Source organism: Impatiens glandulifera, chromosome 8, assembly GCF_907164915.1.
Source record: "Impatiens glandulifera chromosome 8, dImpGla2.1, whole genome shotgun sequence".
Classification (NCBI taxonomy): Eukaryota; Viridiplantae; Streptophyta; class Magnoliopsida; order Ericales; family Balsaminaceae; genus Impatiens; species Impatiens glandulifera.
In genome coordinates, this window is record NC_061869.1 from 4812441 (window position 1) to 4835228 (window position 22788).

General features: G+C 31.3%; 3 protein-coding genes and 4 non-coding genes across 8 annotated transcripts; 3 read left to right on the forward strand and 4 right to left on the reverse strand.

Moving 5' to 3' along the window:
- Positions 1 to 805: 805 nt before the first annotated feature.
- LOC124912117 (XIAP-associated factor 1-like) lies at positions 806 to 3370 on the reverse strand. Its single transcript, XM_047452677.1, has 5 exons — positions 3213 to 3370; positions 2697 to 2832; positions 2316 to 2453; positions 2108 to 2229; positions 806 to 1173 (listed from the first exon to the last, which is right to left on the reverse strand). The coding sequence occupies exons 1-5, from the start codon at positions 3254 to 3256 to the stop codon at positions 1023 to 1025; spliced, it is 591 nt and encodes a 196-aa protein (XP_047308633.1). The 5' UTR covers positions 3257 to 3370; the 3' UTR covers positions 806 to 1022.
- A 604-nt stretch (positions 3371 to 3974) lies between these two features.
- Positions 3975 to 6692, reverse strand: LOC124911981 (glucose-induced degradation protein 8-B homolog). 2 transcript variants are annotated; one of them, XM_047452528.1, is made up of 7 exons: positions 6431 to 6692; positions 5929 to 6070; positions 5409 to 5556; positions 5278 to 5326; positions 5049 to 5160; positions 4343 to 4434; positions 3975 to 4036 (listed from the first exon to the last, which is right to left on the reverse strand). In XM_047452528.1, exons 1-7 carry the CDS (start codon positions 6470 to 6472, stop codon positions 3992 to 3994), a joined length of 630 nt encoding a protein of 209 aa, XP_047308484.1. In that variant the 5' UTR covers positions 6473 to 6692; the 3' UTR covers positions 3975 to 3991. The 2 variants fall into 2 exon arrangements, with proteins under 2 accessions (XP_047308484.1, XP_047308483.1); XM_047452527.1 differs by having other exon boundaries at positions 5251 to 5326; positions 6431 to 6688.
- A 2731-nt stretch (positions 6693 to 9423) lies between these two features.
- LOC124911787 (protein YeeZ) lies at positions 9424 to 12268 on the forward strand. Its single transcript, XM_047452302.1, has 9 exons — positions 9424 to 9649; positions 9745 to 9840; positions 9913 to 9991; positions 10074 to 10152; positions 10237 to 10276; positions 10347 to 10481; positions 10564 to 10701; positions 10911 to 11802; positions 11875 to 12268. Exons 1-8 carry the CDS (start codon positions 9453 to 9455, stop codon positions 11176 to 11178), a joined length of 1032 nt encoding a protein of 343 aa, XP_047308258.1. The 5' UTR covers positions 9424 to 9452; the 3' UTR covers positions 11179 to 11802; positions 11875 to 12268.
- Positions 12269 to 12734: 466 nt separating this feature from the next.
- On the forward strand, positions 12735 to 12806 carry TRNAD-GUC. Its single transcript has one exon. It is a non-coding gene; the product is annotated as a tRNA-Asp (tRNA).
- Positions 12807 to 13700: 894 nt separating this feature from the next.
- Positions 13701 to 13773, reverse strand: TRNAA-AGC. The gene has a single exon. It is a non-coding gene; the product is annotated as a tRNA-Ala (tRNA).
- Positions 13774 to 21029: 7256 nt separating this feature from the next.
- TRNAD-GUC lies at positions 21030 to 21101 on the forward strand. Its single transcript has one exon. It is a non-coding gene; the product is annotated as a tRNA-Asp (tRNA).
- A 439-nt stretch (positions 21102 to 21540) lies between these two features.
- TRNAA-AGC lies at positions 21541 to 21613 on the reverse strand. The gene has a single exon. It is a non-coding gene; the product is annotated as a tRNA-Ala (tRNA).
- Between the last annotated feature and the right edge of the window lie 1175 nt (positions 21614 to 22788).

Genomic DNA, 22788 nt, shown 5'->3' on the forward strand with positions numbered 1-22788 from the left:
TGATATTTTTCATATCTTTCACTTTTTTCTCTCATTAATAATACTAATTGAATCCATTGTTAGCCGTTCTATATGAAAACAACCGGAGCTCTTCAGGCCAGCAGCTTTGCTCATCTTCTGCTGATTGCATCGAGGAGAATGATCGCCCTGTTTGGAACCAATAGGACTGGAGCTACAAACGGCTATATTCGGGAGAGAATGGTCGCCTTGTTTGAAACCAACCAGACCGAAGCTGCTGTGGTCATTAGGGGAGAGAAAGAGAAACTTATCATTAAGAGGGATAACCTTTCAAACCGAAAAAATTCAATTTGATTTTCAGTCGAACCATCCGGTCATAACTGATTTTTTTTTTGTAGTTCGCAGGCGGACTTCGTGGTCGGACCCCGTGTTTTAAAATTATGCTTTTTTTTTTTGACAAAGTTCTCAAAAAGATATTCAATTTAAAAAACATAAAAAATATCTATAAATATCATTTTATTAGGAACGTTGCAATTAATTTGAAAAACGGAAATGATAGTTAGAATAAAAAGACACGTTTTATCCATTTAAAAAAAACTTCAAATGACTAAAATTGTGAAAGTTCGAGTTTCATATAACACAATTTAAAATTCAAACCTCGTTTAAAGAAAATAAAACGAGTCTCAATAGTGAATTCGTATGGAAACCTGCTCTCCTTAAGGATCTTCAAGTCAATTAAGTGTTTCTATATAATTATTATTTACTCTCCCGTTATGTTTTTATCGTTAGTATTTTATAGAATCCAATATATAAACATAATTTTGCATAAACTAAAATATAAACAAAATAACAATTAAAAAAAATATATGAATAAAAACTCATCAGATCCCTGTTTGGTCAAAATAAGTTTACTTTGTCAAACAACCATGAATAAATTTTACATGAACATATTTACTGTTACCTTAAAATAAAAATCATCAGATCTGGAGAAAGGGGCACAGCAATAGTCTTTCAGTGCACTAAACTGATAAAAAAAACTTACAAGGATTTCACTGCACTTGGAGCTACTCTAGTTTTTTTTGAAACAAAACCGAGCCGAGAAAAACAGCAACCCCTGTTATTGCAATGGTGAATAAAACGCGACCATTGGAAAATTCACGCGGCTGCCTTCTTTGAGCACCGCGTACTCTTTCAGCCGCTGCTCTTGCATCACCCCTATTAACCAAAATGCCACCAGAATCACCAAAACAAGAAACCAAAACAAGAGGGGCACTATCTTTTTAAAAAAAACTAATTCACACCGACTTCACAATGATAGAATTCGATATTCTCTTCAGAAAATAATATGATCAAGAAGAGATGAGACATTTCTAAACAGAATAAGATAAAATCAACTCCAAGTATATGAGAAAGAGAATGACTAGAAATTATAGCACCAATTATAATGAAGTACAGCATAGACACTTCAAGTTAAGGGTCAAAGTATTGAATTGACTGTTTTGGTAAGCATTTTTTTTCATCTGGATCATGATCCCGAAAAATCTACATTTGCTTGGTTTGCTAAATATCACAATAATCTACAAGATAATATGGATCATGATGCAGAAAAAAAAAAAATTCAAATTAAGCAAACTAGAATCTGGATAATCTTTATACCAACTGAAGTCAAGAATCACAATAATATAATCATGATCATAATCCAGAAAATCTTATACCAAAAAAACAAAAAATCCCTTAAAATTCAGTTTCCAAATATGCCAACTGTTTTTGTGTCCTCTCAGAGGGACAAAAGGAAAGTCAGAGTAGAGGAGAGGAGAAAATGGGAGACAGGAAATAATTGCAAAAAGTTCTCGTGCCTCCAAAAAAGGAAGCAGGTTATAAGACACAGACCTAAAGAAGACAACTTCCTGATCCAAACATAAGGATCCCAAGAAATACACTGATCCCATCTATCATATGTCTGACCATGGAGATCGAGATAGATACAAATCGCCAATGGACGACAGCGAACACATTTCCATATAGGTAAGAAAAAAGGCAATGATACAGCTTTATGAAATGGGAGCATATGTTAATCAGATGAAAAACATGTCACATTTTATACAAGTTACAGGTTTCAAACATTGTTAACGCCTGTAAAATTAATTACCTGGAAGATTCTGCAGGAAGGTCTGTGATACCATTGCATCTGTTTTCATGATCAACTCTTTCACGCAGTCTGACATATTTGTTGCACATATGACAACTATCAGTTCGGTTCCCACATACTTCCTGGTGATTAAAGTATGGATATTTTAGATAACCACAATGTTTAATGTTTACACTACACGTCACATTGCAATGGGTAAAAACATTACCTGATGCTCAATTAGGTCAATAGCAGGTAGAGGAAATTCACAGTACTCACAAGTAACAATTCTCCGAGGGCAATTTTCACCTTCATGCACATCTAAAATCTCCCTTTCAATTGTTTCGCTACACAGCGAGCAGGACACCTAACAAGTTAGGGTTAAACAGTAAAATTTCATTTCAACTCTCAATGCCAAATAAGTAAAGTTAACAAATGCTAGAAGATAATGTACAGAAGATAAAAACACAAAATGAATACCCAAGTGGGATGCAATGCAAAGGATTCCAAACTTATCTATCAACTGGAGATACGTACAATGATGATGACAGTTTGTATATAAACGGCAAACAAGTTCACTATGACACCAACAGTTAAGAGAATATCATACCGGAGCATGGGTGCTTAAGAAATGATCCTCAGCAAATATCTTGGGAACCATATCATTGCAAATTTTACACTTCTCCAGATTCCGAGAGCAGTGAACATAATGCAAGTCCAAATTTGCAGCAAGAATAGCTCTATCACTGTTATTCAGAATAATTTCGGTATTTAGTCATCAGTTAAATAAGATAGATCATCACAAAAATTGACAATAAACAAGATTTCTTGATAATATAACTATAGATATTCCACAATCATAGTAGAATTGAACATTTTTATTTACAATTTATAGATGTTAAATTAGGTTTCATGTATGCCGTAATTTACAGAAGCTGAGAGAATTAGCTAAAAATTGAGCATCACTGGAGTACGTTCTTTAACTGAAATCAATCATGCTCAATTCAGCTTCCAATAATCATGCGGTTGATGAAAAATTACACATAGGCGATCAAAAAAACGAATTCATCGGAAAGATAAAAAGAGAATCAAATCATGAGTAGGTAAGGTAGATAACGATTCGTACCAGTGGCTGCAGATGCTTGTCGCCGGATCAAAAACCGTAGACATCCTTAGATCTTTAGAGAACTGAAGAATCAACAAAAAAAATACATCAAAAAGTGAGAAAACGTTTATAAAAAGAACGATGACAACGACGTATCGATCGGTAAACCAACCGCGGATGATTAGACGAAATGCGATTAGGTTAAATTCAGTGATGATTAAGAATCTAAGATCTCGATTATGAGATTATCAATACGAATTAGCTTTCGGTTCACGGCTACTTTCTAAATTATAAAACTGAACCGGACCGGACCGTTTCGGCTTTATTATTGCGGTATCTTTCGCGCGAGTTTTATTTCAAGGTCTTGTTTGATCTTCATTTTTATTTTATTATTTGAATGATGTTATTTAAGAAGTTAAATAATAATTTATTTGAAATAAATTAATAACCCACATCAAAACAATTAAAGAAACTAAAAAAATTAATATATTACTGAATATAAGAAAGAAACATACAATAATCTAAAATAATTTCTCTATCACTTTTCATCAATAACACAACCAACAAAGAAAGATAACAAGTTTAGGTCAACCAATGAACCAACCAAACCAAACCAACCAGCCATGGAAAGAAGATGCAATCAGTCTTCTTTGTAATAAGCCAATTCAGAAGATTTATCGTCATAAATTGTGTAATTCATTGATTGATTGTTCATCCATGGCAACAAAACCCATATGCCAGGTCCAAGGCGTATTCACCCGACAGTCAAATGCTACGTTTTTGCTGCTTAAACCTCCAAGCTAGCTCTTCAAATAATCCTTCAGGGAGAAACCCGCAAATCCTTCCTACAAGATTCACAATCAAGCCGCTCAATACCCCGAACCCTTTTTGTTATCCAATTTTGTCAAAATGGCAAAAAATTTAATGTACAGATATGGCAAGGAACCACTTTTTCCATACAAAATAGGACATTTGGGTAAAAAGTCGTAAGTTGAAAGATTGTTGATTGGATAGTGGGTTATTTGAAATTAATCTCAAATAAACCAACCACATCAAACAAGCCAATATTTTTACCCCTAAAATTGTAAAAGTTGCAAGAGCATTAAACAGTATAGACAATGATACCAATAATGTATTGCAATTGGGGCTACCTTGCCTTGGTCTTGGCTCAATATCTGTCTAACAATTGATGTTTGTTGTATTAGCCTCTCGATTGTAGAATAGCTGGGAAGATTTGCATGTCCTGTTATGAAACATTTTAATAGAAGTGGACACATGTGAGAAATTGAATCAACTGATAGCATTGGAAAGATAATCTTCAAGGATTTACAGGAAAACACGACTGATTTTTCCATTTAGTTTCTCAACATTCAAAGTTATAGTAAATATTTCCAAAATTCTATAAAAGCACTCACATAGAAATGTATCAATCAACGCTACACTTTATTATCAACTGTTTCTTAATGGGCTCATTAATACCATTGAAATGAAGAAGCCTTTAATGAAACTGAAAATTACGTGTTGATTGAGAACTTTGTATGTAAGTGTTAATTTCATAAAAGTACTTAAAGACTATTTAACCCTTCTATTGACGTAATTTGATTAATTTACATGGGTTAAAGTTGTCTATTGCACGATCTTATTATATTAATGAGTTAAGTCATTCCTAACTTACCAAATTACAAGTTGTACTATCAAACACTGCCTAAATCTATCATAATAATTTTATATTGGTATTTTTGGTCAAATAATTGCACCAAAAACTCATCATAAACTCCACAAAATGTAATCTGGGGTCACATAAAATAAGATGGGGGACAATGACGTAAAATTAGCAGCAATGTGAAAGAAACAAACCAAGAATGGCTCGGTTCAAATTGTCAGCGACGTTCTGCTTGTATTCCAAGCTAAGTAAGTGAAACATAGGTGATTTTTCTGGTTCCTCGTACGCTAGCAAAGCCATGAAGTCCTGCAATAACAGTAAGCAAGCATCTCATGAAATATTAGATAATAAAAAGTAAACATATATGACATGTCATTCAGGTACAAAAATACACACCTCAAGCTTCACCACGTATTTTTGCACCTTCCCGAACGGAGTCAACTTCATTTGAGCAAATTCTAGAGCATCCGTGCTGCCAAAAATTATTTTTTTTTGTATTAAAATGAGATTATACAACCAAGTCCATGGAAACCACTTATTTGATTGATGCTTACCATTTCCTAGAGCAAACAAGCTCTACAAAATGAAGGCTCAAAAGATCAAAATGCAAATCCTTGTTTTTTTCTAGCAAGTCAGGCGCAAACTGTTCTGTCAATTCAATAGCCTTCAGTGCATTCCCATCTAGTACAAATTGAAGAATCCCTGATTATGAAGCATAGCAACAAAAGAATTTCAGTTATATCACTAAACTAAAAAAAATAATCAAAGAATACCAAGACAAAAACATCTATTTTACATCGTGAATTTAATACAGATCGTAAATGTTGCATTAAACTCACTACAATGGAGAAAACTTTACACATCATAATTAACCAATGCTATTCCCGTTATTACTAATGGATCAATTAGTGTATCTGGACGAGATTATGTTTGAAAACTAAACTTAATCAGATACATATTCAAAAAACTTATTGTTTCCCATTCGGATCCTGATATAAAAACAGAAATTACAAGTGTTTCCAAATGGGGCAGCAGCATCCAAAATGGAGATAAATGAGAAGAGGAAAATAATACATTTTCTTTTATCCATGTCGTCTAGATTAACAGCAGGCCGCTTCATCCCAGTACACGTAATGAACGATTCAATAGTCTCTTTGTAACAGCTATGCACAAGATAAGACAAGACAACATTCTGAATTACATTATCATCAACAGCCTGCAAAAACACACAAACATTGAAGATCTATTATAATAAGTAACATTTGAACTGATTTTATAGAATGCTGAAATAACAGATATTTAAGTGAGGTATATAAAACCTCAATTTCAAATTGAGAATGATACAAATCTGATTCATTCATGACCTACCAGAACTCATTCAACTAATCACTAGCCAAATGCAGATAAATTCCTAATTAGATGAACTTAGAACTATCTGACTAGGGTTTCTACAATCAACTGTCAGCAGTATAACATAAAAAAGGACAAATTAAACGGATAAAAACATTACGGAGTAATTATTTCAATAGTCATCCAATAGGATCGAGATAACGATAACGAGAAAGAAAAAACTTACGATATTTTCATACTGTCTGGGATCCACGTCCATTTCTGACATCTATTCCTTAGAGAAATTGAAGATTAAGTTGAGTTTGTTCGTTGTTTCCTTGAAGGATTTGGATTTGGATTTGGATTTGTATAGAGAAAAATTGAATCGGAGATGACTTTGTTAAGGAAACCGCCAAAAGTCTTCTTCTTCTTCTTCTTCTTCTTCTTCTTCTAGCTTCGATTGTGATGATCAATTTTCATATCTCAATTTCTCTAGTGAAAATTGAAGGTCATTCGGCGACTGATAATGAAAACCCATCCCGGCCCAATAATCCATTCATATAATTATTATTTCACATTTATTTTAAATATGATACCTTAAATAAATAAATTATAATTACTGGTTTAAGTCAAATAATCATTTTGAATCATGTCTTATTCAATGGAAAGTTCTCACTTGATAAGTTTCTTATTTATTAATAAATATTATACACTCTAGTGTTATTAGAAGAAATAATAATTTATTTTGAATTCTATCCAATCTAATTATTTTAATTAATATTTTTATTTTTTATATATATGAATAACACAAATATTTATAACCTAATTTCTCCTAATGACTTTTAAAAATAAAAAATCCAATGTATAAGAGCTATGATTGATAAATGATTAATCTTTGAAACAAAATTTCATTATCTATAATCTACCTATTATAAAAGAAATAAAAAAAAATGCATAGACTTTTTCATCTATATAGTGTGGAAAAAATTAATAGGTATATCGAAAATACCGTACCATAAAATATCGAAAATATCGATATTTTTGGTATACCGAAAAAATGTAAATAAAAGATACGAGATTTTCAAAATTTTGGCATATCAAGGTATACCCGAAAAAACAAAATATCGAAATAATATTTATAAATTAAAAGATATATATTATATAATATTTATAAGAAAATAAATAAATTTGATATTAATTTAATTACAAAATCATAATTTTTAAAAATCAAATCAAATCAAAATATAATTATATTATATAATTTAATATATGCTAAACATTTTATTTTATAAAATATAAAACTAATTTTATTTCACTATAAAGTGTTTATTTATTTATTTAAAACAGACATAATGAAGTTTAATATGTTATAAGTTCATTTCAAATACAAAATATGACTCGAAAAAGAGTAATAACAACTTCAAAACATAAATTCCCTATATAAGATATTTTGGGAACATTGTGAAAATAATACAAGAGAGTTGGTTGATTAAATAATAGAATCAATCGAGGTATGCAAGTATTGTCAAGTTGAGATATGAGCCATTTCTGGAAGTACAAGTGGGTTGTAAAACCACTTACTAAAAATGTGTAAGTTGAGTCCACTCTATGAAATAAATAGAGTCTATAGAGGTGATAAAAATCAAACTATATTGACGAACGAGATGATGGGACAAGAAAGTGTTTTGGTTCCACATACTTTGAACTAGAAAATGTGTGAAATTGACCGAGTATGTGATCCTCGATGAAGTGTCATTTAAAGTTGTCGAGGGAAAGGGGTTTGTGAGCTTATTATATGAAGCACAAATGAAGTTCAAGGTTCCTGATCGAAAGAAAGTTGCACGTATGATTTTTGATTTATTCTTAGTTGAATTGGTTTTTTTATTTAAGTTAATATGTTTTAGATATCAAAATTATAATACTGATACCGTACCGAAATTAAGGTATACCGAAAACAAAGTATACCAAAATCAATGTAAGTAAGGATGACAATTTAAAATTGTTCCGCGAAAACTTAACCGAATTATCCCGTTTGGGACAGTTTTTCCCCAAAACCGAAAGGAGATGGGGCAGGAATGATATTTGTGTCCCCCGTCCTGATCTCACCCCAATTCTGTCCCGAACACTATAAATATAATTAAATCTATTAAATCACCAATAAAGTAGTAAATTTATTTCTTTATAATAATATAGTTTCAATATATTGCAATATATATTATATTAAAAAAAATCCGTTTACTTAATTTTACTGTATAATTTTATTAATTTTTTTAAAAATATTTTATTAAAGGTGCCCCGCGGGAATTCCTCGAAATCGAACAAAATCGAACGGGACGGGGATGGTAATAAAAAAATCCCCGAAATAAAAATGGGACAAAGATGATAAATGCATTCCCTTCCCCAAACTGTCACATTGTCATCCCTAAAGATAAGGTTTATGTATGCCTTTTTTTCTATAATATAAGGTATGAATAAAAAATTAAAATATAATGTACCGACCCACTTATATCTATATATCAATTTATATGTATATTTATTTCAACAAATAGAATAGGTAAGACACCCACATTTTACATAATATATTTATAATTTAAATAATTTTAAAAATTATATTAATGTGTGGTTTATTTTTGCAAATGGAAAAAAGAAAAGAAAAAAAGATTGTAAGTCAAACAATGCATTAGGTGCACCCAAACTCTAAAACGATAATCCAAACAGGACTCGGGCGCTAGGAGAACACCTAGATAAAAAAAAAAAAAAAAAACTTAAATTCAACCATCATTTCTCACGTTTAACAAACACTAGACCAAAAATAAAATATTTAAAACACGATTTCGCGAAACATTTTAAATCGATAATTTTTAAATACTCTCTAGTTAAACTTATCATTTCGGTTCCTCGTCTCGTCTCACTAAACACTCGAGAACCATCTTCTCATAAATGAATTTATAGCTTATTTGAATTTGTGATTTAAAAAAAAAAATCAAAACAAAACATATTAATTAATAAAAATGATAAAAATAAAGTATGTAACTTTATTTTAAAAAATTCTTAATTATATATATTTGATTTATTTTCAAGTCTAATAAAAAAAATTGTAACATACTAGATTATTCAATTTCTAATAATTTTTTTAACTATTCAATGTCCCATAAAAAAAATTTATACTGATTTTTTTTCATAGAAATCGATTAAAAAAATATGAAATACTTAAAACATTTAATTTTCTCAATAAAAATAATAAAGTTTTCAGTATCATTTGACTGGAAATGGAGGTTTCATCTCTGTCCGGCCGATTTCCGGCAGCTAGGATCCGCCTTTTTGATAATCCGACGAAAATTCAAACCACATCTTCTCTTACCCTTAAGTTTCAAGCTCGCAATGAATCATCCCCCAATCGTGTATTCATTTTGGGTCTGGGTTTCGTCGGACAGTTCTTCGCCCGAGAAATGAAGAATCAAGGATGGTATTATTATCTTCTTTTTGGAATCTTCTTTAACACTGATTGAATCATCTATTTGATATGATTTGGGTATTTTACTGATTGTGTATACATTATAGGGAAGTGTCTGGAAGCTGTACTAATTCTGTGAAGAAGAAAAAGCTTGAGGATGATATGGGTTTAAACATTTACCTCTTTAATGCAAATGAACCAGAGTGAGTATTCTTAAATGGTATCTCAATTCTGATTAATCTTTAATAATGGTATTCATTTGTTCTTTCTTTTAGGCCAGAAGTGATCGATGTTATAAGTCATCATACACATCTCCTCATCTCCATTCCTCCTATTTTGGGTGCTGGCGATCCAGTAAAAACATTACAGTTTTGATGAATTCCTTCTTTCTTCTTACATGTGAATAATTTCTTGTTGTTTTCAATTCTATTGACAGACACTACAGCATGAAGAACTTCTTAAGAGCAGGTTTTTAGGTTCAAATCTTAGGTGGATGTCTTATCTATCATCAACAAGTATGACCCATGTTCCTTTTTTACTTATATGTTGAATTCCAAATGCTTTATTCCTTCAAATTGAGACGGTTTTTCTGCTGTCAGGTGTCTATGGTGACTGTAATGGTGAATGGGTTGATGAAGAGTAAGTTATTTAGTCAATGAAGACAAACTTTATTTCTTATAAATACATCTTAATTATTGCATCGGGGCAGGCATGAACTAAACCCTAAAAGTGAGTTAGCCAAGGCAAGGATTTGTGCTGAGAAAGAATGGTTGAAGTTAGGGCATGATGTTGGGATCTCAACTCAGATATTTCGTCTTGGAGGTATCTATGGGCCTGGAAGAAGGTTGCTTACTTGATTCTCAATGTTTTCCTATAATCTCAATTTGTGATATACCAATTTGTATAATATTTGTGAACTCTATCAGTGCGGTAGATACTGTAATGAAACAAGAACAGTTATCAGACACTCAGAAAATGAGGGCACATAGGAGCTATACTTCTCGAGTTCATGTTGCTGACATCTATCAAACACTTGAAGCCAGTATGATTAAGCCATCTTCTGGGTAATGCTCTAAATTTTCTTTCCATGTTAGTAATAGATTGTACAAATACTGGAAATGCATAATCACTTGTTAATTGTTATTCAGGAAGGCAATGAAGTTTCTGTTTTTTGGATGCATATTGGCTATTTTTTACAATTCAAGATTAGATTAGAGTAAGATTACTTCTTCTTATGTTTATTTTGTCTGATTATTTACTTTTCTCTTATTAGAAGGGTATACAATGTGGTGGATGACAACCCTGCTCCAAGGGCGGAGGTATTCTCTTATGCCCAAGACTTGATTGAGGAGAAATGGGGGAAACAGCTGAAGATCATTTCCAAAGAGAGTTCAGAATCACGGAGCTTAAAATCGAGAGGTGAAAAGCGAGTATGTAATGATAGGATAAAGAAGGAACTTGGAGTAAAACTAATGTATGAAGACTATAGATCAGGATTGAAGAGCATAGTTGAGGATATGAATGATATCACTTTCAATTAAATCAAACTCAAAAGTGTTCATATGTTGTGACCTTAATTGTATACCAGTATTAGAAACAAGTTAATATATAATTTGTTATCATGTTTGATTGAAATCAAATAAATTTGGTTAACCTAAATAAGAAACAGCCAATCTAATTAGTTGAGACCTTAGAGACAGGTTGTGGGGAGGCATTTACTTGTATTTTTTTTATAGGTGTTTGTTTAAATAAGGTTCAACAACTCTCTACATAAATAATTTGTCATTGTCAAATATCTGACTTTCACCTAATTCAGTTGGAGGGAGTCCTATCAGAAACATAAATTGACTTTAAATGGAAAATTCATATAATAATAACATATGGAAGAGGATATTAATATGAAAGATAGGATGCTTAAAACATGGCCAGCTAAGTTATTTGAGGTACCCCTCTCCTCCTCCTATCATACCAAACTTCCATCAATACTTCATATAGATAAGAAGAGCCCTTAAACCACCATTCCTCAAATGGCATTTTCATTCTTCAATACCAAATGAGTGGCAGAGTCTATGTTGTGATTCTGTTCTTTTGGGCAGTCCTCACAATAATCACCCCTACCCTCATTCGATTATCGGCCTCCACAAAACCTGCCTTGGGAATTCAGGGTAAGTTTTCTCATCAATTCTCTTCTCTAATATCCATCTTTGTCGGTCTATATATCTGTTTCTTTTTGGCAGGGAGGGATCTCGAAGGACCGACAGTAGTTGAGATGGGGTTATTGTCGAGAAAGGCACTTCAATCGGCTTCACCACGACAACCAGTGAACTATCTTCCACCATCACCATCGCCCTCACCGGCTAAACAACCGGTTATAAAACCGGTGCGGATCGCAAGTGAGGATGATCTTAGAAAAACATGGGAATAGACATACATACAGATATTATACCACAGCACCCACATGGGGTACTTTCAATCATTAATGGAATGATTTTGTTTCAATTAGTTTGTATATTCACCTAAACCAAAAGCTGAACATCATTATTTGTTCTTATTATTATTATCATTATCATTTATTTATGTGATGTTAGTTCAACTTGTCACATGCATGCATTAATGATTATGTAAAGCCTTCCTGTTTAGTTTTTTTTTTCTTTTTTATGTTTTCTCACTTTCAGACTATGAACTAACATCAAAAGTTCAAATAATTTAACTTGTCTAACCATTATACTAACCAGAGATTTACTTAAGATCGGTTTAGCGAAAAAATAAAGTTCTAATGACACCGCTGGACGACGACAATGAAAGGATGTAAACTAAAATATTTTTTATATACACATTAACAGTTAAAATATGGTTTTTTATTTCAAAATCCAACTATAATTCAACTACTCATAGCATATGTCTAAATGAATCCCTGCCCCAAGTTAGTCTCTCCATGATTTATCATTATTTGCCCATATACATATTATAGTCATTGTGTTGACAATATAAATCTAACTTGTGAAACTTGTATAATATGTACTGGAAAAACAATGACAAAATTAATTAAACTGTTAGTTTATTATTAATAATAACTATTTTAAAACTAAAACAACAAGTCGTTGTAGTATAGTGGTAAGTATTCCCGCCTGTCACGCGGGTGACCCGGGTTCGATCCCCGGCAACGGCGATTTATTTTTTAACTTTGGTTCAAGTTCCATACTTAAGATAGTGATTTGATATTTTTTACTATAGGAGGAACTTAGCAAGAATAGACTTGTCAAAATATTTTGTTTATGTATATAATCCATTCAGAGTTAATATTAAATGTCTTTGACTCAAGAAAGACATTCCTTTATTGATTAAGGATGCAAAATGAATAACAGAGTATAAGGCAGAGCCATATTCTGTGACTCAAACTAGATTCCCAGTTTCTGTAATTTAAGAACCACTCCAAATTCAAACTGAAATCTCATCTAACTATCACTGCATTGGGCCTACTTAAAGATGTCAAACAAATAGTTAAAATCATTATTAGCTAATTAAAATACATGCCCATTGTTCTTGAGTGTGACCAGGAAGGTACTATGATCAAATAAATTTACAGCTCCCAACACAAGGCAATGCAAAAGCATATATGTCTAAGAATCAGAGGCAGCAACCACCATTTGTGTCCCATTTTCATGAATGAAGCCCAAACTTACTTCCTCATACCAACAAAATCTATTCAATCAGGAAAATCTTGCCATAAGGCATAAGGTAAAGCCATATATAGTGATTAACCTTCTTTTTCTTACTGAACCTAAAAGAAGCAAAGCCACCACATATTTCAGCAATTAGTAAACCTTTTTCTTTATGCACTATAGTTTCTTAGGATGGTAAAACAAAAGGAGACATCAAAGTAAAACTAAGTGTTCAATTTCACTCATTCATTCTTCTTGTTAAATGATTTATACTATATTATTATTAGCATCAATAGATCACCACAAAAACAATATGACTGTATCTTTCTAAGTATTACATTAAAAGCAGTATGAACAAATCAGATGCATAAAATGAAGAAATTATAAAAATAAAATAAAAATGGAGATGCGGGGTATCGATCCCCGTACCTCTCGCATGCTAAGCGAGCGCTCTACCATCTGAGCTACATCCCCTTTTGAAAGTTTTGTTACTATCTTATAAATCTACTTTGAACAAACACCCATGTTCTATCATATATAAGCTATATATCACATTAGTGATTGTTAATATACATACTAATACTAATAACTAGACTCAACCCACAAAGGTAGCATAGTGTTAAGAGTTTGTTTAAAAGACTAAAATGTCATGAATTAATTACATTTGAAAACACTTTGAGTTTAAGTGGGGTATAACTGTGGGGTGTTATGCTAGTTTTTATTTAATTTATAAAAATAATTAGACTCGTTTAAGATAATATCCATATATAACAAATTTTGCATGATCATTAATTCAAATAAGTATGATTGTGTGTGAAGAATTCTAATAATCAATATATGATAAGTTTTTTTATAGTTCATTTTTATAACTTTGATTTATTAGATTATGTCAAAATTGTTGGAGAATTATGGAAAAAAAGTATATTAGTTTAAAAAAATTAAATAGCCAAAATTAATAAGAATTAACATTAAATTACAATGCAATTCTTATGTTTGGAAAAACTATAGAATTGTAATTCAATTTTAATTTTCTGATTTGAATGAAAAGATTATTTTATAAACATAATTTTGACAAATAATTAAAAGATTTTATATCAATATATTTAAACAAAAATTCTAACAAGCAAACAACTTATTCAAACAATTTTTCAACAAGACAATTTATTTTACTAAAAAATAGCATAAAATCAAACAAGTTATAATAATATTTTGATAGAAGATCAAAGTAATATAGAAAAGTTTATAATTTTGTATGCAATAAGTCTCAAGTATGTTCCTACTTATATATGAGATAAAAAAAACAATCTTAATAACAAAGTAAACACATTAAAAACTCACAAAATAAGAAATTGGAAATCTCATATCTTGATGATCACTTCTTTATTTGTAACAAAATCTATGCAATCCTCATATGCTCAGGGATTGTTAGAAACTCTTCGTACTTCCTCTCGTTTGTTATGAGTACATCAACAACTTGTAGAAATTGTGTCTCATCTAAATCTGAAATTTTTAATAGTTCATTAAAAACTTATTGATTACTTGTCTTGTCAACATTGTATGCATTACCAACCACATCAGTCATCTTGGATATTGCAGTGGCCATATCGTTATGACGAGTTCTCTTAGAAAGTCGGTCTACACTAATTGATTCTTTATTTAATTTTGAAAACTCTCTATATCCTCACACATAGCTCTTGCGTTTTTATCAGTCGTTTCAGCTCCACTTCCATTAGCTTTATTTTATTCACAAATAATTGACAAATTTTCCCAATTCTCAACAATTTTACTTCTTTAATGACTCGCATCTGAGTGTGCCTATAAACAAGTCACAAAAAATATATAAAAGTGTTATCTTAAAATATGAATTCAAATAACATTAACTAATATATCATCTCTTCTAGTCTAGCGACAATAAAATGTGGATACTCACCCTAAGGTCCTAGGTTTGAGCTCCCCGTCAGGCGGCAAATTTTGTGATTGATTAAATGGTTAAGTGTGTTTATGGGCTACATAATTAATCCGTTTTCCCATTTTCTTTTTCAAAAAAAAATATACCTTGATATAAGCTGTCCAAACTTCTTCAATATCCACTTTCACCACTTTTCTATCAAAATCCCATCCAAATCCATTAGTACCAAGCATATCACTTATAACAACATAATGTTTATCCCAAGTTTTAAGTCGCGAATGTATATTTTCCCTACTAACATTAATATTACATTGATTTTGTAATGCACTAACCATAGCAACAAATGCAACAGATTTTCATCCGCTAGGTGGATGATTTCCCAAATTATGTTGCTTAAGCAATACATTTGTTAGCACATTATCCATCATTGATGTCCACTTGAAATAAGATTTAGTCTTCATTCTCTTTATCTTTTCAAAATAGATAATCAAAGTATAAGATTGATTAGAAAAGACACCAACAAAGATTTTATATCATTTGATAAAAAAAAGATACACATCACCACAATTACACTAGCTTAACATAAACTAAAATTGTTCAAGTATATATAAAATTACTAACAACTCGCAACTAAGTTCTACCACTCCTAACTTGATATTGACTATACATCTCTCTTGTCATATTATCCTTAAAATTTGTCTATTGACTACCACCTTGTACATTTGTTATAACATCTTCATAGTCCACATTAAATACTTCATTTGATCGTTGTGTCAAATTATAATCAACCTCATACAACAATAGATGATTCATTTCTATTGCAATCTCACGTATGTAGTTATAACGAACTCAACAAACATTAATAATATGAACATGTCATTCAAATAATTAATTATTGAGACAAATATATGTGTCTATGTCAAAAAATAATATGACAAATTCTTATAATTATGTTATAAAAATTCACCTATATATTAATACCAAAAAATGATGGTTGACAAAGTACTGTATATCGTTTTTTCAGCAATCCAAATGTTCTCTCTACTGAATTTCTTGCTAAAGAGTGTCATAAGTTAAATAATTTCTTCTAGTTAGAAGAACGATTATTATGACTCAACCATTTATTTAGGTGATAACGAGTAAAACGATAAGGAGCTAAAAATCCTAAAGTATTTACATATGCTGCATCAACTAGATAATAACTTCCTAAATAAAATTCACTTAATACTAATAATATAAATAAAATTTAAAAAATAATATCAGTCAGCACAAAAAATTGATTTATTTCTCTCACTAATGCACTTCGTAAAACTTTTCAATTTGGTGGTGCACTTTCCCATCCAGGAAGAACAAAAGAAAATTCAAACTCTTTCTATCACATGCTCCCAAAACATTAATTGTTATCTGTTGTTTTCTATTTCGATATCTATCTTAATCCTTAAGTTGAATAGTCATCTCAACATGTGTTACATCCAAAGCTCCAAGGCAATCCTAAAAAATTAAAATCAAACTATATAATTTCTAAAATAATCTACAAATATATGTCAAACTTAATTTTGGTACTAACTTTGAACTACCTCCATTTATGATCATTCTCATCAACATTCTCAACTTGATTATGTAATCTTATAAAATCCTTACTTAAATTGAGAATCAATCATAGTACTTTATGAAAACGCCTATTAATTATCTCTAATGAACAAATATATATACCTTCAAGTATCCGAAGTTTTACTCCATGTCCAAGTACAAGTAAGAACATGGCTACAGATTCTTCAACGGTTACATTGCTACTATCGTGTAAACCCTTTTCACACAAAAATTCACAAAAATAGTAAAACTGCGTTTTGTGAATCGTAATAAATCAAAGATAGTCTTGTCTTTCTCTCCATATAATCTTTTTAATAATATTTTTCATAGTGTCATATTGTGAAACTCTTGGTATAGGTTTGTGTTAGGATCTAGATCGCCGCTAGAGGACCGGGGGTTGGACCGGTTAGCGGTTCACACTCGAAGGGTGGTGGTTAATCCGGTTAGAGATTAACACCGGGGTTTCAATACTACACAATCTGTCACAAACCCTTGAACTAGGTTCAAGCGCGAAAGAGGTTTGCTTTCAGGTTGAAGCGGCACGCTTGTATGATAGGCAGAATCGGTATTGTATAGTGGAGATTTGAAGTTTGATGGATCGGCTTTGGTAACCTGGAAGTTCGGTATGGTTAGTATAGAGTCGGTTTGGAGCAGTGTGGTTAAGTTAGTCGGTTAGATAATGAAGCCGGCAGAAAGTAAATAACAAGACAGATTTTATGGATGTTCGGAGATAAAACTCCTACGTCACCCCTTCCTCTCGAAACCGCGAGAAGGATATTCACTACGGAATACAAGTACAGGCCGATCGAGACTTATTTCCTGCTCGATAACACTCTTACAATTTATACCGAAATTGTAAAACACACTTCAACTTTCAACACTTAGGCTTTCTAACACAGCACAATCTTATCACTTGTAGTAAATGCTCTCTCAAAAATGTGCCACAACGTATATCCTTCTTTTGTCACTTCTTGAGTCACTAAGTTGCTTCTTTTTTCTTGTGCATTTACTCTTCTTCAGCTACCTCCTTTTATAGGTGAAATATGCCAACGGTCATATTTCACTGCCTTGAATCTAATTGGCTAATCAGAGGTGCAGTGATTTAGTGTCTCAGAGGTTCAGACCTGCGGTCGTTTCCTCAGACCTGACGGTCAACCTCAGACCTGGTGCTCTGTCTCAGACCTGGCGGTCTGTTCTTCCGGTGTGTAAGACAAGCCTGCCGGGTTTGTCTTTTACTTGATGTAGGCACTGTCTGTTGGACAGTTGTCTGTACTTGGAAGATTTCTTTTCTGTCTTATCCCGAAGTGGAAGGATCCGGTAGTACTGTCTTCTGCAGCCTACAGTCTTTCCTCAGACTTGCATGGATATGGAAGTATTCAGTCTGTTCCTTTGGTATCGTTCTCAACAGATACCCGAATTGTCTTCTTGTACTGGTCGGTCATTTGACTTGGCCGAATGTCTTTCGGTATGAGTGATGTAACCGGACTTCTTCCGGTTATTTCTCTCTTATGGATGATCGGATGTTTGATGATTCTGGTTTTAAGCTTTGGCCGATCCTTTCTTTGTGCGGTCACGTTCCGAATACTCTTGATCGGTTTGGTAGCTTGACCGGTTAGGTTTCTTTAGTTGGTTCTCTTGTTCATCCGGTCCGGTTCCTTGTTCCTACATGGGAAGTTTATTTAAGTTAGGTTTATTTGAACCGGTCTGAATCTATCTAACAGTTTGTTTTTGTAACAAATCCACAATTACAATATTGGTTTGAGTTATCACATCAAGAAGTATTTTTTTTTTACTTGTACTAAATTGTTATCATCCATTAATAATAAGATATAATATTCTGCAAAATAAATAAGGTTTAAATGCACTAGATTGACATGCAATTGGATTAATAATTATTTATCATAAATAAACTATCTATTCTAATAGAGATAAAAAATAAGTCTTACTAATATCAAGTGAAACTACACAACATACTAATGCATCATTAATAAAAGAATGGAGATCAAAATAAGCTCGCTGAAATAAGTAGACATGTTTATAGTGATATTGTTGTTTTGATATTGAAATAGGTGGACACGTTACAGTACATATATAGCTCATAAAAACAAAATTGTGTCTACCGGAGTAATTATTATTTAACTGTAAAGGAAAAGAGGAATTTATTAAATGCAGAAGTCACAAGAAAAATGAGAGACACGGTTAGATCGGAAAATAGTGAAGGCTCATCACATACACTTTTGAATTTGGACATTACAACTAAATGTAACTATATACCAATTTAATCAAATAATTTTTACTACATTTTTCGATCATTTTAACATATAATTTCTCTTTTCTTTTTTTTTCAGATCTTTAAGTGTGCCCCATGCGAAGAATAAGACTCTTTTTAGGCATTCTATTTGGGGCCCAAATGGGCTTCATGGGCAATGAAAGTCTCCTAGTTCTTATAAAGTCCAATAACCTAGTAGTATAGACTTGACACCTATTGAGATATTAAGGTTGGTTTGTATTTTTAACTTTTTGAATAACTAGTTTCTCAAAACAAAAATTTTGGTAGATAGTTTTATGCTATAGTACCGCTTTTTCTCTTTAATTTGTATATACATCTCTAAAAAAATATTGCACTGGTTTTGAGCATGTCATACAGATATATATTATGTAAAAATATAAAATTTTGGTGATGATTCAAATATAAATCATGTACTGTTATAATAATGGCTAAGGTTAAAGATTCATAAATGATGTTTTTTTAGAATTAAAATAGAACTATCATGACATTCACAATCATGTCTCCGATTAAATTCAAAGCGCTTTTAGATGGAATCGAACTCGTGATATTTTAGTGTCTTAAACTGACTCTTATCACTATGCTACCTTGGTGGAGATTCGTAGAAGGTGAGATCTTTATTTTATATGTGTAAGTTGTATTGGATAAGAGTATAACAACTCTTTAGGTTTCTCTGATAAAATGAGTTGATCCAAGGGGTTTGTGAATCTTTTCTACCATTTGGGACCCTCCCTTCACCACCCCATGCATGCTGAACAACAAAGTTCAATTTTGAAAAAAAAAGCATCATCATCATGCGGTTAAAATTATCACATTTTTTTTCTAATAGGTTTTTCTACGTACTTGCTATCACATAAATATCATGAATATGGCATCATTTTTGTAGACAATAAAAAATTTGATAAATCAATTTTTGCAAGGAAGTAGTTTGCTAGGCTCTTCTAAATATATATATTTGATTTTTCCATACTTTAAAATAGATATATGGAAGATACATGATGTTGAAGAGAGGATGAGGTTATCTACTTCAGCTACATCTGGAACTAATTCTTAAGGAGGTGAGAGGTGATTTAACGTCTGAGTTCACCACCGCCAGTGAGAGATTTTTACAAAAATCACAAAGCAACCAAAGTCCTTTGACTCGTCTAATTACTAAGGCTCACATCATTTACACCTGTAATCGTATATCGTCTTCAAATTATTTGATTCACTAGTAAGGATGAAATGAAAAGATTTAGGTGAAGAGAAGAGAAGAGAAGATTGAAAAAAAATGAAAAATTCGCTGAAAAAAGAAAATGGGGGAGAGAGGGAGGTTTGAAGGGAAAATGGGGTATGTGGAATTTGAATTCTTAATTAATTTGGTCGGAATTTAAAAGTAATAAATACACCGTTTATAATTCCATCTTAATTCAAATTCTAAATTGAATTCCTATATTTTAAGTTTTCAAACAAACATCAAAATTGGAATGGAACAATTCTCCCTCACCAAACACACCCTATAAGGATTTTGATGTTCTATAATCAATTATTGTGAGCGATTATAATAGTATACTATGAAAATCAAATTACTATTTTTCACTTTATTTTCATTATTCATAATTTGGTAGGTCAATAAAATAAATTCACTTTTTCTTTTGCACAATAAAAATTTTATTTTCATTTTGTACATGGATAACTAATGCTCACTTGTTTTTATACCAAGAAGATTAGTTATGCTTTATAAATATTTTTTAAAATGATAATTTATACCTTTAAAAATGGTACATGTCTAAATGAATCCCCTTCTTAGTCCCTCCATGTTGTTTTTGTAATCATTGTGTTGATAATATAAAGATAACTGTCAGATTATGTTGTATATATATAATATGTCCTAAAAAAACAAATAGATAAATCAAATCATGTTTTTAGGTTAAGAAGTTTCTAATTTAATCAATAAACCAATTAGTCGTTGTAGTATAGTGGTAAGTATTCCCGCCTGTCATGCGGGTGACCCGGGTTTGTTCCCCGGCAACGGCGATTTTGATCTATTCAATTTTTGTCATTGAACTAAGGAATGTATTTTAGAATGTTCAACATAACTTTATTCTATTTGTATTATGTATGTTGAAATGAACTATGTTTATAAAAAAAAACTACTGCCTAAAACCAACAAAATCTTGTATTTCAGAATCTTATTCTTTATGCACTACAATTTCTCAAGGTGGTAAAACAAAAAGAGGCATCAAAGTAAGTGTTCATTTTCTTTCATTCATGTTGTTAAATGATTTATACTATATTATTATGGAGATATCAATCTATGTATGCTTTGTTTTTCAGCTTTTTTAGTCCCTTTTTTCCATCTATTATTTACCATCAGAATAAGACCAGTTTGCAGGCTTGTGAGATATTGTTTCCTACTGTGAACAATGGCCTGCCAAGATCAAAGGATGCTTTTGAAGAAGAAATAAAATAAAAATGGAGATGCGGGGTATCGATCCCCGTACCTCTCGCATGCTAAGCGAGCGCTCTACCATCTGAGCTACATCCCCTTTGAAGATTTTTTAATTCATTACTTTCTTAAAGCGATCTCAATCTAAATAGTATGTGAAAAATATAAACTATAAACCATTAATGATTGTTATTATTGATTTTCAGAATAATTAAACTTAAAAGGTATGATTTCTTTTGTTAATTTAACTTCTCTAGTATAATTTATCAAAATGTTTGTATCATTTGATAAATATAAAGAAAATGATTTAACACTTTAGTTAATATGGAAATAAAAGTTTTATGACAATAAACAAGATTGTTAGTTGTTGTATAATAATCTAAAACTGAATTTTTATTTGATTTGTGTTTAAAATTGTGTGAATTCACAATCAATTTTTATATTAGAATAGGTTAAAGACAAATTTGTATTATACTTGTTTAAAAAAGTTTCACATTTTGAAGATAGAGTATCACTGATAATGTTTAATTGTTTGTGCAATCAATATACTTTGATCTCTTTATTTCTTGATTTTTCTTCATGATCAAAAGGGATTGCTGCCATATTACTGAACTAATTTTCTTTTTAATCTCCTTTGTTTACTTTCCACCAATAAGGGAATCTAACCATTCGAAAAAGATATCTTTAGATAATCTTTTAGGTGTCCCTTCATTTAAAAATTGCGCTCCTAGTTGATTCTGAACTTAGTGAATTCATTGTAGTGAGTTTTTGAATGTATTTTATTACTTTCCCTTAAATCATTTCATGTCTTATTTCTTGTTAAAGACATTACCGAATATTCATTTGGTTCATGATTAACATCACTAATCAATCTTTGTCTTTGAACGGATAATAATGCTGAATAAACTCGATTTAATATCAAGTGCAAATTGAATCAAAAATTTGATTCTAAATGCTTCATAGGATTCATTTAAGCCCTTAAATAAATTGCTCCTCCTCAACTTGATTAGAATCTTGGCAACATTTGTTAACTCTGATCTTACAATCGCATCTTGGAAGCGGATTAATACAACGATACTCATCCCACCATCTATTCATTGTAGAAAAGTATTTTTCAAAAAGAGAATCACCTTGTTTAAGTGAGTTTATGCCTTTATGCAATGGGAAAGAATTTTGTTCATTGTTCACTTGATATTGTCTCTTAAGTGTCTCACATAGTTCCCTAGTGGTTTCAGTATGAACAAAATCCTCCTTAGTATTCACTTGATATGTATG